This window comes from Xyrauchen texanus, chromosome 36, assembly GCF_025860055.1.
Source record: "Xyrauchen texanus isolate HMW12.3.18 chromosome 36, RBS_HiC_50CHRs, whole genome shotgun sequence".
Classification (NCBI taxonomy): domain Eukaryota; kingdom Metazoa; phylum Chordata; class Actinopteri; order Cypriniformes; family Catostomidae; genus Xyrauchen; species Xyrauchen texanus.
This window is the reverse complement of record NC_068311.1, coordinates 22734894-22752477: the sequence shown is the minus strand read 5'-3', so window position 1 is coordinate 22752477 and position 17584 is coordinate 22734894. Positions and strand designations below refer to the sequence as shown.

The 17584-nt window shown below is 37.0% G+C and overlaps 1 protein-coding gene across 1 annotated transcript; it reads right to left on the bottom strand.

Moving 5' to 3' along the window:
* Positions 1-263: 263 nt before the first annotated feature.
* Positions 264-17067, bottom strand: flot2b (flotillin 2b). The gene is made up of 11 exons (XM_052107654.1): positions 16870-17067; positions 15952-16033; positions 14912-15002; positions 12422-12545; positions 12204-12322; positions 7435-7548; positions 7223-7342; positions 6704-6918; positions 6212-6395; positions 4426-4575; positions 264-3363 (listed from the first exon to the last, which is right to left on the bottom strand). The coding sequence occupies exons 1-11, from the start codon at positions 16916-16918 to the stop codon at positions 3325-3327; spliced, it is 1287 nt and encodes a 428-aa protein (XP_051963614.1). The 5' UTR covers positions 16919-17067; the 3' UTR covers positions 264-3324.
* Between the last annotated feature and the right edge of the window lie 517 nt (positions 17068-17584).

The window sequence follows — 17584 nt, the reverse complement described above, 5'->3', positions numbered from 1 at the left end:
TGTTTATGTTCTGCAGAAGTAAGAAAGTCACACATTTGGGATGGCAGGAGTGTAGAGAGTAAATTATGAGAAAATTTTCATTCATGGGTGAACTATTCCTTCTAGCGATTACTGAAATCAGAAATGTTTATTTTGACAGAAAAAAATTGATCACTGCCTCATATGTTTTCATGATATCCACTCAATGTTACTCATATTACATAGTTTATACATTTTTACATGTGCACTTTAATGGAATGAAAGGACATGGACAGAAACATGTTCACATTAAATTTATTACATTTGGAAATACATGCACCATAAACATGCTTATTTAAATCAGTGTAAAGAGTATGTATAAAACTACCAAATTCTCCCCGTATTGTCAATAGCATATTTTGGGTTAGTTTGTATGTTATTTAACCCACTGAAGCAAAAGCACATCTCACCTTTATCCTGCCATACAGTTTTAAGATTCCTATAGTGTTTATCCAATACACAGTTATACAGTGCATCTCATTAGCAATGCCATACAAAGCACATAAACTGAACAGTCTCTGATACTCTAACAATGCTAAATGGTTAAATATGGCATGGCTGAAACATTTTTTAAGCAAACATAACATAATCCTCAAAATAGCGTTAAGAGGTACAGTACTGGTATTTCAAATAATTAACAAAAAAAGCTAAATTGTGTTAACTCATTATTGAACCGGTTTCAGTGAGAATACAAAAGTCAGGGCATATTGTTCATGCAAAAAATACATAATTAAACAATGAATCATTGTTCTGAAGCAAATGAAAACAACTGTTTACAACTATGCACTTGTTCTTTATTTCCCAAACAGGAGTGTGATCTCTTAGCTTTATCATTTGGTGTTTTCATTAGTGTGAGAAATCTTTCACAGCACTACTAAACACAGCAGAATAAAGGTACAAACATATAGAAATCTCTACTGCAAACTGCCACTCACTCTTGGCCAAAACAGAAAAAACGAGGTAATGTAGCTTTCACAGTGACAAAGAAGTACACAAACTAGATGAACTACCACAGCACAGGACGGTATGGTCCATAAAAGGTGATTTGATTTCTCAGATATTCACAATTACAGTATCTAGTGTAACTTGTGTTAATATTCTAGAAAGAATTCGCAATGTATGGCTGTTATCAACGATACAAAACTATCTTAAAAATGGCTCAACTCTGTTAACATGAAACTTTACCAACAGCATTGAATATCCGGGTATCCAGACAGCCATGTCAGCGTCTGCTAACAACAAATTATAAATCTCATCATAACTACATTTTAAATAAAGTCTTTAATCTTCATGCTCAAAATTGACTAAACAAATTTTGTCCTTCAATAGTCAAAAAGATGATTATAAATTAAACAAAACTAAACACATATACAATCCAATATTATAAAAATGTACAGGCATAAATAGTGCCAAAAAGTAATCCGAACTATTGATGAGCTCAGAAAATGTACACAAAAATCAGTAGCTAAAATGGACATATCCATGTATGTGCCTGTAACATTTAAAAGTAAGAGTGCCCGGCTGACTCTGACTGTTCGTTTCCACTGGCGCGTTGTGAGCCAAGTTTTCAATGCAGTCCTATGGAAGTCGAGCTCCATGCTCTTGATGTGGATTGTGCGATTGACAGTGCCATGCAAAAAGTGTTGAGGGCGGTAATATGAATTCTTTATGGAAATAAGAAGCGGAAAATGCCGTGTGGCAGTCAATCGCTGTGAGCTGATGTAGTGACGTCTGTCATAAGCGCTTTAAAATATGCCTTTAATGCTGGAGATTCTGCTGGATTCAGTGCTTTCATCACATCATTTTTGTTTATTTCTGACTTCAAAGACGTTTCAAGGGATGAAGTCTACTTCATTACATTCATTGTGGCTGGGTAAGTAAAAGTGTAATAAATCAACACTGTTTGCACAATCAAAGGAGGTATCCAAATCAAAGGAGGCATGGGTAGCTCAGTGAGTAAAGACGCTGACTACCACACCTGGAGTCACAAGTTCGAATCCAAGGTGTGCTGACTGACTCCAGTCAGGCTTCCTAAGCAACCAATTGGAACGGTTGCATGGGAGGGTAGAGTCACATGGGGTAAACCTCCTCGTGGTCGTTATAATGTGTGGTTCTCACTCTCGGTGGTGCGCGTGGCGAGTTGTGTGTGGATGCCGTGGAGAATAGTGTGAGCCTCCCGCGCGCTAGGTCTCTGTGGTAATGCGGTCAACAAGCCATGTGATAAGATGCGCGGATTGACTGTCTCAGATGCGGAGGCAACTAAAATTCCTCCACCCAGATTGAGGCGAGTCACTACGCCACCACAAGGACTTAGAGCGCATTGGGAATTGGCCATTCCAAATTGGGGAGAAAAAAAAAACAAAACATATAGTTTTCGTGATTGTTGTTATTACGTCACATATTCGGGTCACAAGACAATGCCAACAACCCCGGATGAAGTATGTCTGAAATCTATTCATACTACTCCTTAAAGTATGTACTGTTTTGCCAGCCGAGAAGTGCATCCTTCATCAAATACAGTACATACTGTGACAGTACGTACTGCAGTTTCAGACGCAGCACACGGCAGGAAACAGCTTGCTCCACACCACTGTCAATCCCACAATCCACCTCGTGAGCGTGGTGCTCGGCTAACATATGAATAAATTGAAAATGCACGCTCAGCTCACAACGTGCCAGTGGAAACGCACGGTAATATGACACTGATAATTAGGCAATGCTATTGCCACAAAGCTCAGTAGTACATTAAAATGCTACTCGCTACTCTACAACCTACAAGGTCAATGGCTTCCTGAATGTTAAAAATTATAGCAGGATCTGCAAAGTAGCTAGATATATGGCCTACAACCAATTAAAAAACAATGATAGAGTTTGGACAGACAAAAAAGATTTGATTGTAATCTAAAGCTGACTTACCATATCAAGTGTTACTGTAGTGTTAAGATGAAAAATATAGTATATAAATGTTGTGTTGTAATTGTTTAAAATGATAATTTAGCATGATGACACAATAAAGTGAAACAAAAAAAAGACATATATGTGACATGATTCCAAATGATGTGAAATAAAATAGGAATTGTGGAATGTGGGAGTAACAGTGCATGCAGATATTCTGGTCCTATAAAACATTAAGGCACCAGAGGTTTCAAAAATCTACCTGTTTGGTTTTTGTTTTGTTTTTCCATTTTATAAAAAAAGAAAAGAAAAGAAAAGAAAGAAAAACAAAAAGAGGATCTTCCAAGTAGTCTAAAGGCAGTTTCAGTGAGTGCATACAACATATCATGGAGGAGGCGGAACTTAATGGCTTCATGCTTGAGCATCTGTCAACTTCTGCAACAGAGGGATCTGTAGAAGTCGAAGTTAAAAATGATTCATTATTCAAAATTACTGCCAGCTTATTGATATGTATTATGTAGGTGAATCTCACAAAGAAATGTCTGGGTCATGTTTCAATCAATAAAAATAAATGATAGTTTGCATTAACCACATGAAGCCTGCTTTTAGGACCACTAAGATTTTGCATTGTGACATTATTTTTGTGACAATTAAGCAAATAACCAAATTCACATTTCCAGGGTTGTGCTCCATTCAGAACTGAATGAAGGATACCAATTAAATTCCAATTATATTCCTGAATTTGCATTGAGGTAGCCAAAAGGTTGTAGAATTGTAGTCTTAGCCTCAGAAGGCGTGTCCACAGACCACCCGCAGTCCATGTGCTAACCACCTAATGCAGTGCTTCCCAACCCTGTTCCTGGAGGCCACGCAACACTGCACATTTTGTATATCTTCCTTTTCTGACACAACCAATTCAGGTCTTGGAGTCTCCACTATCGAGCTGATGAGTTGAATCAGGTGTGTTTGATTAGGGAGATATCCAAATTGTGTAGTGTTGGGGGGCTCCAGGAACAGGGATGGGAACCACTGGTCTAATGCTTACAGCCCACAACACTGGAAAATGCTTTCTCGATCAACTCAGCGCAAAACCGACGGTTTACGTGTCAGTTAGATGGCTTTTCCTGTCTAAATGGGCAGTTCTTGGCCAACTGAAGCAGCAATAGACCCCAGATGTATGTATAGGTCTGGCTACATGAGACTAGTATAATTGCAATCTGAATAAAAATTTAAGGAAGTAGAGTTAAAATGGAATGAAATTCAAGTAATTCAATATGACTGATTTTAAGTTTATGTTTTTTAATAATACTTTTGATTTCTCAGTATAACATGAAACATTTGATCATATTATCACAAGCGTGATCATGGTAGGTAACTTGTTGTTTTGCGATGTCAGGATGAGTTTGTTTCTCTAATCAAATTAACAGTTGGCCAAAAAAGCATATGACTACTTCACAGAGTTTTAGTCAACAGCTGACTAAATCACATGCATGATTTAACCTGCTCTCTCACCTTGGACAGGTCAACACCTGTAAGTGCATTAATGGACACAGGCAACTCGGCTAGGAGCCTGTTCACCTCCCCAGTCACACGACTGCCCTCCCCACTCAGAATAACAATCTCATTGGTCTTGGCCAGAGGAGCAGACACTTTGGCAGCGATCTGCGAGTGATGAACATTAGGACAGTTAGAAAATCACAATGTGACAAATAGCAAAGCAATAAATATCAATACAGACTCTGTCAAACTGCATTGGAGATTAAATACAAACTTATAAGGTTGTCAAAATACCAAAATATCAGAAGTCAACACCATTGCAGGAGAAATGTTACTTAATGGCGATGCTTGATTACACAGCAATAATATGCTAACATGATACATGATACGATACATAAGTAATTATTCAAATAAACAGACATAAGCTTAAATCATTTAGGAGTATTTTTCTGTCTCCTGCCAATTGTTTGATTACAAACATATTATTGATAATAACATGCATTTTTTATTTTAGTATAGACTTGGCACTGAAGTACCAGTGCTTTTGACATCTCTATTCCAAATAATACATTTTCTATTTAACTTTTACTGTTCGAGTCATTTTTTGAGTCATTTAACTTTTATTTTTCAAATTAAAAATGGTTTACTTCATTGGAGTGATACAAGGCTTGGCGACCTTTCCTCTACTTGCCATCTGATCCCACAAAAAACTAAAAAATGGACTTGATTTATGTGACACTTACTGGTCCGAGTCAAATTTGAACTGGCTTAGGACATGAATGGGTGAGGCTACAATACAGAGCCATTTTCTTTATTTTGTCAAATAACAATCAGCCACAATGCAGCACGCGCACACACACACACACACACACATGCATACATACAGATCAAAGTCAGAGTTTGACCCCACATTACAGCTGTTCACGTCACGGATTTGATTTTTATATTAGCAAACAATGCAACATTGCCACTGCAAAGTCTTCTCTTTGTACACAAATTGTATTATTGCTGTTCATATCAGTTTATTGTTGTTTGTTTTATTGACATGTTTATTTATTTACTCTATTGAGAAATTAAATTTTGATGTTTGATATCTGAAATGAATAACAGATAATAAAATGCTTTATGTCTTCTCTTTATAAAACCTCTGGTTTGACTGTAAGCATAATGTAGCATTATTGCAAGAACTGACACTTCAATACATGTGGTTTAAAAAAAAAGCTAAACTTTGGCAAACAATAATCTTTGATGATGTCTAAGTATATATATAAATTCATAACTTGAGAATACATCTAGAAATGAATAAAGTTTGTTTCAACATTGGGTAGCAGAGACCAGGTCCATCTAAATCAATGGATCACTATAGCGACTGGAATTAAGTGTAATTTCATGTCATGAAATCTATTCTTTTTTTTGTTCACCAGATGGCAGCAAATGCTCCAAAAGCCTGACACAATATAATATTTTCTTAATTTGTCAGATTAATGAAGTTTAGGTTTTTACAGAAGTGAAATTAATAAACATTTTTATTTTATTATTTTTTTATAATTTAATATAAAAAAAATCTAATTAAGTCTAAATATCATCAAAATCAAGATGAAATGCAAAAGTTTAATGTCATTAATTTATAGAAATACATTTTCTTTATAAAAAATCCTAACCCTATTCAATATATTATTATCGTATCCGGGTCAAATTTGACCCAGAACAGTAACGGTGTCAGCTGTAATGAACAGTAACCAAGGGTTAACTAATCATAAGACATCTCTGTTAAACAAACAACCAGAAAAAGTTCCTTCACCTTGGGCAGTGCTTCTAGGACAAGTGCAGTCTTGGCAGCATCTCCGTACTGCTGGTAGGCCTCTGCCTTCAGCCTCATTCTTTCTGCCTCAGCTTTTCCCACAGATGAGATAGAGATGGCCTCGGCCTCTCCAATCTTCCTGATCTTCTCTGCCTCTGCCTGAGCAATCAGAACTTTCTTCAACCTGTACAATGGCACAAATTCATTACAATTCATTTCAGTCAGTGTAACAGATACATTCATCACACACATAATGGGTATTTGATTAATTAGATGCACTATTTGGGTATGTTACCATGCAAATAATGTTTTAAGCAAAACATCATTTCTTATTTCTTTCTTTTGATTTTTGGGGTGAAAAGTGACCTGGTGTTACTGAGAGCTTTTGTGAGATTCACTCAAAAATTAAGAAATGACTAAATTATAAATTTAAAACTGCATTTGGAATATTAGCCAGACAAACATAATTCAAGTAAATCCAAACACACTCACTTCTGTCCTTCAGCCAGCTGCTGCATTTTGTAGGCCTCCGCCTCAGCAGGGCGCTTAACTGTAGCGACCAGCTCCATCTCTGTCCTTTCAATCTCTTTCTCCTCAATAGTGATCAGCTTTTTTCTTTGTACCACCTCAATCTCAATCTCCTCCAATCGGATCTTCTGCTGCTCTTTAGCTGCCTGCAGTTCATAGGCCAGCTGTGCCTCGGCTTTCTGTGTGGAAGATACACAAGTCACATGTTAACTATCACTGTCATCTCAGACAAAATATCTATTCACACCAAGACCCAAGTTAATCTTTGTTGGGCAAAATTATAAACAAATTCACTTCTGTGGCGCTGATTGACGAGTAGAAAAGAAGATGACCTAACAGCTCTGCAAGAGCTTTGTTCATCACGGTGTGAGAAGGTCCAAAGGCATCATTTGTTTCTGTTCAAAATCTTGTTTGTAACGAATATTTGGTCTTGGTGACCAGTTGATGACCCTGGATAAAAAAATGAGAGAAATCAAACCCAACCTTGGTGTTCACTTCTTGATTGAAATCAGCTTTCTGCAGCTCCAACTCTCTCTTGGAGTCAGCCATTTTAGTGTCTGCCAAGAACTTGACGTCCATCATTTCTTTCTTCATTTCAGCTTCCTGATCAGGAAAAATACAGAAGATAATGAGCGTCTCACATCTATTGGATAAATGCATCAGCACTAGAGAGAGTGAAGCCACAAGTCTCTTACTCTAATCCCTGCATCTCTCTCTGCCTCGGCCACTCCGATGCTCGCGTCCCTTTGGACAGCAGCCGTTTGCGTCTTCCCAAGAGAGCTCAGGTAGTCCAGCTTATCATATACATCCTGTAAGGAAGATCAAATGTCCAGCAGCAATAAGGAAATTATACTTAACATACAAAAGCTTAGATAAATATCACTGTGTAAGTTTCCTGTTACGCTGAAACTCCAGCATTAATACTTCATGAGAAGCAAAAAAATAAAAAATTTAATCATGACTATACTGAACAACCAATGTCTATGTACTATAAGAGCACATGTCCATAAGGATGTCCGATACATATTTTTCACAAAAATGGCAAGCACTTTCTCAAACTTGCAATGAAAACAATGACCGCTAATGATAATGTGTGCCGTGTCTATTCTCTATGCTCTTTTTTGGTGCAAACTATAATTTGGTGCAAACTATACACAAACGTGTCAAAGAGGGACCTTATTTTTCATTTTGTGATTTATTATGCCGTGATTTCGGAGGTACTTTGCTGTCTGAATCATCAAAGCAACAAGCTCCACCACAGTGCACCGTGTCTTTTTGTCCAGGCAGAGAAGCTTAACACTCTGGAGAAGTGCAAACACACCAGGTGAGTCGGTTCAGCCAGCCAACATAAAAAAAATAAAAAAAACAGTGGTGCGTGCTAAATAAGATAATTACGGTAATCTGAAGGAAAGCACAGACAGCCGTTATGTCATTTCACTTTTTGATTTCGGATTTTGAATAAATCTTACAACAAAAAACAAAAGACATAAAATTCAAAACTTATACACACACAAAAAAAGAGGCACAGTGGACAGCATAAAAAATTATGTTCTCTGATTGTTCTCCAAGTATCCCAGAAAACTACTCCATATCTGTTTCTCAATATCATTCCTGCAGCATTAATGCAGCCCACAATATCCAAACCAGATTGTTCTTTAGATATCCCCTTACATAGGACAGACTTATCTCTAAGAAGGCAAAATCTTGGGGAAAAGGGCAAGGACTGGTCTAACCACTCCTCAATGGTCTTAACAACTCTTGTCCAGAGATGTGCTTTCTGAGCATTCTTTCATTGAGCTGGCCAGCAAGTCTTTACATAATGACAAAATAATAGGCATGTCATAAAATCTTGATATATTGATCGGCATGTTAATTTATCTATACATTTTTGAGGCATCAACATATTAACATTAGTTGTCATTTATATTAGAAGCTTAATTTGCATGCTTTCCAATTCACTCAGTTGGGCTTCTGTTTAATGTCAGGCGTAAAAGCGTTAGGAGACCACAAGGGGGTGATATAACATTTAGTGAAGCAGGTCGCAAGACACAGGTATAACAACATAGGATGGGTATTTTAGATCTCCTTGCACAGGACGCATACACAAAAGTTACGAAGGTTTTTGAAGTTTTTAAGAATAAAAGAGAAGTTGATGAGTTTGCAGGTTAGTGTATGAAACTGGTTTAACTGGGTAAACTCAACAATTCAAAATTATTATTATAATCTTTGTCCTTTGACAATGATTTGGGTCAAATTTTATGGAAAACTATGCGAGTTACACTCCGTGGTGCTGCAGATTTCAGAGCAGCCTCGAGAGACAGCGATGGGGTGGTTTTGATGTATCGCGATCTTTATTTGAACAATCTCAATGTCGATTCTAATAAATCCTAAGATCCATTCAAGTAAAGCACATGCAACAAAATTCAAAGACGACAGGAAGTCAAACGTCTCAAACAATTGGAACAGCCCGACATTCTATTCAGCACTGAGAAAGAAAAAAAAAAACACTTTGCATGTGCCAAAATAATTTTTTTTAAATTACAAATCATCCCTCTTGCATACATTTATTAAGATTTTACAGTAGTGACAATAACTATGGTATTTTGACAGAAATGTTAGTTTAAAAATAATTATTAAACATTTTTACTACAACTGTGACAGGTGTTAAAAAAAAATGGTAAATGATCTGCACTTATATAGCACCTTTTTTAACCTTAGAGGTTACCAAAGGTTAAAACACATTCATACACCAATGATGGGAGAGCTGCCATGCGCTAGCCTAACATTGGGAGTAACTTGGGGTTCAGTGTCTTGCCCAAGGACACTTCGGCATGTGGAGTCATCTGGGCTGGGAATTGAACCGCAAACCCACCTGAGCCACAGCCGCCCCTAAAAAAAGACTATTTACATTGACCTAACCACATTAATTATTACTTAGTGTAAATGATTAGGAGCCTGATGAAAATAAAATTCTATCTTTTATTGAGTTGGAAAGACAAATTTTTACTAGCTATGTCCCAACTCGGTAAAGTGCTAAACTGTAGTATTAGAATATAATAATTACTCCTATAAAAATAAGGTGTTAATTACATATAGTTTGAATTCACATAGTATCAAAGTAAAAATTTTGTGTCGAATTCAAAAGGTTCCAGATGCTAAGATTATCCACATTATGCATGTAAACAATAAACATGTAAGAATATATTTACAGTAAGTGCATTCAGAATGTATTCTGACCCCTTAATTGTTTTTTTTTATGCATTATGCTAAAATGCTTTAAATTATTATTTTTTCAACATCAATCTACACTCTATACCCCACAATGACAAAGCAAAACCCAGATTTTTGATCACTTTTCAAAGTTATTAAAAGACAAAACTGAAATATCACTTCGACATAAGTATTCAGACCCTTTGCTATGACACTTGAAATTTAGCTCAGGTGCATCCCATTTCTCTGGATCATCTTTGAGATGTTTCAAAATGCATATCAGAGCAAAAACCAAGCCATGAGGTCAAAGAAACTGCCTGCAGAGCTCAGAGACAGGATTGTGTCGGGGCACAGATCTGGGAAGGCTATAAAAAACAATTGGCTGTACTGAAGGTTCCCAAGAGCACATTGGCCTCCATAATTCTTAAATGGAAGAAGTTTGGAACAACCAAGACTCTTCCTAGAGCTGCCTGCCAGGTCAAACTGAGCAATTGGGGAAAAGGACCTTGGTAAGAGAGGTGACCAAGGACCCGATGGTCACTCTGGTTGAGCTCCAGAGATCATGTGTGGAGATGGGAGAAACTTGCAGGAGGACAACCATCACTCCAACACTCCACCAATCTGGACTTAATGGCAGAGTGGCCAGACAAAAGCCTCTCCTAAGTGAAAGACACTTGAAAGCCTGCTTGGAATTTGCAAAAAAGCAAAGTCAAAGTCCTCTCAGACTGTGAGAAACAAGATTCTCTTGGCTGATGTAACAAAGATTGAACTGTTTTGCCTCAATTCCAAGTGTCATGTCTGGAGGAAACTAGGCACCACTCGTCACCTGCGCAATACCATCCCAACGGTGAAGCATGGTGGTGGTAGCATCATGCTGTGGGGGTGTTTTTCAGTGGCAGGGACTGGGGGACTGTTCATGACAACATGTAAACCAACAACATAAAAAGAATGGCTCACACCTGTTTGGGGTGATTCAATCAGAAGTGGACAAGCGAGACATCACAGTTAGAACTGGTTGTATAATGCTTCTTTTTTTTTGACCACTTGTGTTTGGATTTCATGGGAGAGGCTCTGGTATAATCATTAGGCCTATTTCAGTGTATTATTGCATGAAATAGCGCAAAAAGTAAAAGAAAGCACTTAAAATGCACACTTTTTCTATTAATTCGTAAGTAAATTAATGTAATACCTGAATTTAGTGTAAAACCCTTTAGTGTTTGCTGAAACTTATCCGACAAATTGTATAATTCCTGGACACGTTGGCCAGAACTAAAACTCTGGTGCGCAGTGCAAGGCAGGTGTTCAAATGGTGTTCATGTCACGAGCACTATCTGTGTTTTTTGTGTGCTTGCTTCATTCTAAATGTCCCCCTTCTTTGCTACATTGATAAAATGCTTGGCACAGGTCTCAACAGGTCTCCCACCATCATCTTCACGACAGTCAATGCATGGTTATTATAAGGGTCATATAAGGATGTGCGTTAATAAACAAATAGTGGCATTAAAGGAATATTGTGTTAACGCGTTATTAACGCATTAACTTCGACAGCTCTACAAATTACCAAGAAGGTCCCCTGTATTATTTACAGCTTTAGCGGAGAGATAATTTCATTAACGAGCAGCAAAAAGGACAATATAATTGAATTATACCCATATGAATCGAGAGCTTTGGAATCAGAATCTAATAGAATCTGGAAATCTGTATGAATACCAGCTCTAGATGGCGAGCCCACGGTGCATGCGTACATACCTAATAATAATTTTAGAATGCAACATATCTCCATTAGACACATTCCCTTTAATTTACCCTGCTGCTCATGCTTTACCAAATTTTAGTTATACATATTTGAAAAGACAAAGACTATTATGCAGTGGGTAGCCCTATTTATATCTCCCAATATGTATTGATAATCATCGGGAAAATCTTCCTATTATCAATGCGTGAAAAAAGCATCGATTCCAAGTCTACAAAATATAAGTCATTATATTTTGAATATGCCATTTTTGCAATACAGCAGCCAAAGACGTCTATCTGACATATTTATATATAGATTACAATTGCAAATTTGAATTACAATTAAAATTGTGAGTGGTCTAACAATCTCTTCCCCTTTTAAGTTATTCTGGGGGAAAATAATCTACAAAGTAGACTAGAATTTATGCAGATAGTCAAACGTCAAGCTCTGTAAGACTAGAGTGAAGGTACTTTGGTAAGTGACTAATTCAGCATTCACACTGGCCATCAGTTTACCCACTTTAATAGTGAAGCTGAGGATCTCAATGCCCATTCGACCCACATCAGGAGCTGCAACTTCCCTCACTAGCTGGGCAAACTGATCTCTGTCCTGGTAGATCTGCTCCACTGTTAAGGTTCCTGTGGTTATCAAAGCAACAAAACATTAGCTTAAAAGAGTCACAAACAAATATGTTTATTTTAAAAGGAGGCTATTATAATGGTTAGTAATTTATTAACCTAAGATAGAACGTAAATGTCCCTCCAGGGTTTGCAGGACCACAGCCTTGATTTCCATGACAGACTTTCCCAGAAACTGCTCACAGGCAACAGCCAGCAAGTCATGGTCAGTCATAACCTTGACCTGACAAAAAGAAGAGGTTCTATCATGTAAAATGTAATTTCTATTGCTATTTTCAAATATAAATGCTTTCATACCTTAAGACTTCCTCTCTATTCCAAAATGAATATTTTTTGAAACTAAGAGGTACAAAATACTTCTGCAAACATTTACACATTCACCTACTTTAACATGTCAACAACACCCATTTGTTGTTCAGAAACATGGCCCACCCAGTCACAGTAAAGTAATAAGAAGGAAGATAGATACTTTTACACAATATTAGACGATAACATCAGAAGAACAAGAAAAATAAGTCTAGTTGCAAAATAGCTAATGGTTAAAGCAAGATTTGGGAGAGGTTCGCAAAATATTGTGCTGGCTGAGTGTAGCACCTGCACTTTGCATATCTGTCCAAAGGATCCCAACGTTTGAAGTTGAAGTTTTGCGATTGTTTCGTGACAATGTATCTGTCACAATGTAAACCAGATTTTACAAAGAGTGTTGTACATATTGGACCCAACAGGAAACCCACAATCTGAGAGTGTTGTTACTCATTTCACATGAGAAAGGGCCTTTACATAGTGGTCTTAAAGGAATAGCAAAACAATGGTTAAGAAATCTTGGCTAGCATTATAAATGGACTTTACAGGAAAAACATGCTTTTATGTTACACATGACACAGAGCGTAACAGTGCCCATCCACTTTTATAGCCGTCTTAGTCCCAGAAGTATTTTTCCCATTAATTTCTTCCATAGTGATTTCATAAAATCCTTAAAAAAAAAAAAAAAGTGTTATAAGCCATGAACCAAACCAGCCATCTCCAAGGTGAATCACAACATTACAAACTTTGATTTGAAGAATGCAAATGAGGTAATCGAATTAAAAACGTTGGAACGATACAAAACTATTGATTTTAATAACTCCAGTTTTTACTGTAAGTTACTGTAAAAAAATCCACTCCCCTATGAAGAAAATGTATAGGATTTTTACTTATGGAACCAGACTGTTGCGCTATATACAGTGCCAAGAAAAAGTATGCGAACCCTTTGGAATTAGCTGGTTTTCTGCATTAATTGGTCATAAGATGTGATTTCATTTTCAAAGTCACACGTATAGACAAACACGATGGTGCTTAAGCTAACAACACACAAACATTTGCAATCTTTCATGTCTTTATTAAACACATCCCATTATACAGTCACAGTGCAGTGGAAAAAGTAAGTAAACCCTTGAATTAAATAACTGGTCAATCCTCCATTTGCATTTATAACCTCAATCAAGCATTTTCACTAGCTATGGATTAGACCGGCACAACGTTCAGAATGAATTTTGGACCATTCATCCATGCAGAACTGCTTCAGCAAAGCCATATTCTTAGGTCTGGGCTCTGACTGGGCCAAATCATGATGCTCCCTCCACCGTAATTCACCATTGGGATGATGTTTAAATGTTGGTATGCGGTGCCGTTTTTACACCATACAAAAGGCTGCGTTCCCAAACAATTTAACCTTAGTTTCATCAGTCCACAAAACATTTTCCCAGTAGAGTTGGCAAATTTCAGACAGGCAGGAATGTTTTTGCTGGAAAGCAGCAGCTTCCTTTGTGGTGTGCTGCCTGTTTAATGTTTTCCATATAGTAGGCTCATGAACAGAGATGTTAACCAGTTCCATTGATTCCTTCAATACTTAGCTGGCACTCTTTTTTTACCTCACTTAGCTTCGCTGTGCCCTTTGAGTCATCTTGGCTGAACAGCCACTTCTAGGGAGAGTAGCCACAGAACTAAATCATCCAATTTATAGACCATTCATCCAACTGTGGACAGATGAATTTCTAAGCTCTTCGAGATAACTTTGTAACCCTTTCCAGCTTTATGCAAAGCAACAATTCTGGATTGTATGCCTTCTGAGACCTCTTTTTTGTGAGGCAGGGTCCTGGTCAGCAGGTGCTTCTTCTGTATAGCAAATTCAAAATATTTGAGTGTTTTTTTATAAGTAAAACTGTCAAAGTAGCTCTAACCCATACCTCCAATCTCATTTCATTAATTGGATACCAGGTTTGCCAACTCCTGACTCTAATTATCTTTTGTTGATGTCATTAGCCTAAGGGTTCCTATACATTTTCCAACTTACACTGTGAATGTTTGAATGATGTATTTAATATGTACAAGATCAAAATGTTTTTGTTCATTATTGTAACTTAGATGAAGATAAAACCAGATTTTAAGACAAACTTTATATAAATATAATAATACAAATGATAACACAATAACAAATACAGCTGTGGTTGGACTGTGAGAGAATTGCCATGTTCAGAATAGCAATACCATACTCTTAATATTTCTTAAGAATATAGATAATACTTAGTAAGAGTCTTAGGCGATGCTTACTTGAGCGACGCCTGTAACTGTGATGGCAACTCCTTCTGCTGTCTCCACATCTTCACACTTTGGCTGTAATGTCATAATTTCTAGTGTAATTCTAGGGGGAAAAAATACCAGAGGGTGAACAAACGTACTACTAAATTAGAGGTAGACCGATATATCGGTTTGACTAATTATTCAGTGCTGATAGTTTTTTTTTAAATAATTATTCCTCTGTTCCTCTGATAATTAAATTTTTTAAACTGAAGCGAGGGCATGCAAAGAAAAATGTGAGTATATGGAAACAGCCCTCATCAGCACATACATTGTGTGTCAAACTTAAAATTTTGTGAATAACAATAATATATAGGCTATAAAAATCTTAATTTTGGTAAATATTAAAAATAAAAGAATTTCAACAGAGCCATGACTCCATCAAAATAAGAGTCCCGGTGTGTTTCAGGCTTGTATGTTGTTAAAAGTCTGCGCAAACTAAGAAAAGGATATTACGTTCTATGAATCGATTTTAAAAACTATACGCTGATTAATCGGTTATTGGCCTTTTCACTACCTTAGACACTGATCTCTGCAAAATCCACAAACAGTTGCCCTCTACCTTAAAACTATATATGGTTAAAGCAAGAAAAACCTGATTTTCAAACATTGTTAGCATTGCAGAATTCAAACAATGGGACAAAAAATGCCATGTACAACAGTCGTAGCTGACAGGAAGTATGCATTCAGTAAATGTTCAATAGAGAAGTGTGACTGATCCACAGATAAACTCTGATCCATTCAGTTGATCATGAAAATGTAAGAATAAAGAGGAATAATTCCAAATCACATTCTGAACAAGAGTGGATGTATGGGATTAAAGTTATCTCAAGTCATCTTTAAAAATCTCTATAAAGCATGCACAGCCAAACTGGTTTGACAAACACACCTGACAAGGTAGAGCCTTTAGCTTTCTAAGGTCAAGCAAACATTACAGTGAACTTTTAAATACTGTTTCCGAAGCACGTGGTGAAATATGATCCTGTGATCCTTTATTTTTTGACTGCCATTACCTTTGAGTGTTGGATATAAGCCACCATGCCCACGCCCATCCTCCCACCACATACGTCTTTTCATCAGCCCCACAACAGGCACCTGCACACAAGCAAAAATCACCTATTCAGATCTAAAACAGTGTGACTGCAATGATAATTCCCACAGTCACATTCCAACATTACAAGATAATGATTAGTGTGAACAGAGTTCAATGTTGAACTAAACTTGACATTATCTAGAAAAAGGCACTGTGGCAGTACCATAGTATCAGATGGCAATACCATGGCAATTTGATATAAATCATGGCATGGTTAAATATTTATGCAACATGTATTCATGATACTCCTAGGTACTTTAAAGATTAACAAGGTACAGGGGAAAAAATTATTGCCAAGGTATAACCATTGTACATGTCAAAAATGGCACTTTTGGTTGTGGAAAAAATCAGTTTAGCCACAACAGATCACTATGAAACACTAAAGTGGCTGTTTTTATGAGAATAATCATTAATGAATGGATTTCAGAGATATTAAATAATAATTCAGTGTGTGCTAGGATACAACTAGCAAACGATTCATGAGGGAAATTATTTGCCATTACTGAAAATCACAGTTCAATACGAAAATAAATAAACAAATAAAACGTCGTTTGAATTTATGACAGCAAATTGGCTTAATCTTTGAAAATGTAATATATAAGCGACTATAAATGATTTAAAACAGTGATGAATGACTCGTGCAAATGCGGAAGCTGAGCTAACGTCAATTTAGCAAGCTAAGGCAATCTGACATTATTTCCCTCATAATTCACAATGTATGCGAAAGCAAACACTGAAACATAAACAGAAATATATTTTAATTGCAGGAATCATAAAAAGATTTTTTTTTTAAAGACCCTCATTACTAGCTATAGCAAGCGTACATCCATCACGATACCTGATACAACGAGCGCTTCGTTTGGTCCAACAGTCAAGCAGCAACCCATACTTGCATTAAAATACAATAACAATACTTCCTTTCTTATTAATTTATATATCGTCAAACAATCTGTACCAGTTTGTCTAGTGGCCTTTTAAGAGCCCACCGCCCTAGTAAGAGAATAAATGTTTGTCAACACAGGCAACACAGGCAACCCAGCCCACCACAGGAAGGAAGGGAGGTGCGTGATCGTGAATGGTTGCGTGTCAAACCTTATAAAGCTGAGTACCTAGACAGCACTAGACAACACTACAGCCCTTGACAGCACTACTGAGCACTCTTCTGGAACGCCCGAACGCTTTAAAGCGCTGTCTAGGTAGGTCGCTTAGTAGGTTTCGTGTCACCGCCGATGTGATGTCATGATTCTTGTAAATACTGACTGTATTCCTGTCTAGTGTCTTTTCACAGATTAGCAATATGGACACATCGAGTGAATTGCACAATTTATAAAATGATTTAGTCGTTTTCAAAAGGGTAAACAATATCTTTTCGTGTTTTGATTTGAGAGGTTTGAAGTCATTTCTAGGCGACATTTTACAGTATAGACGTGGCAATTGATCAGCCTACCCTTACAAAAAGTACTGTGGTGGTACCATGGTACATTGATTTGATCTTTTGGTAATACCATGGCACTTTGAAACAGTTCCATTGTAATGAGTGATTACTATGTTCA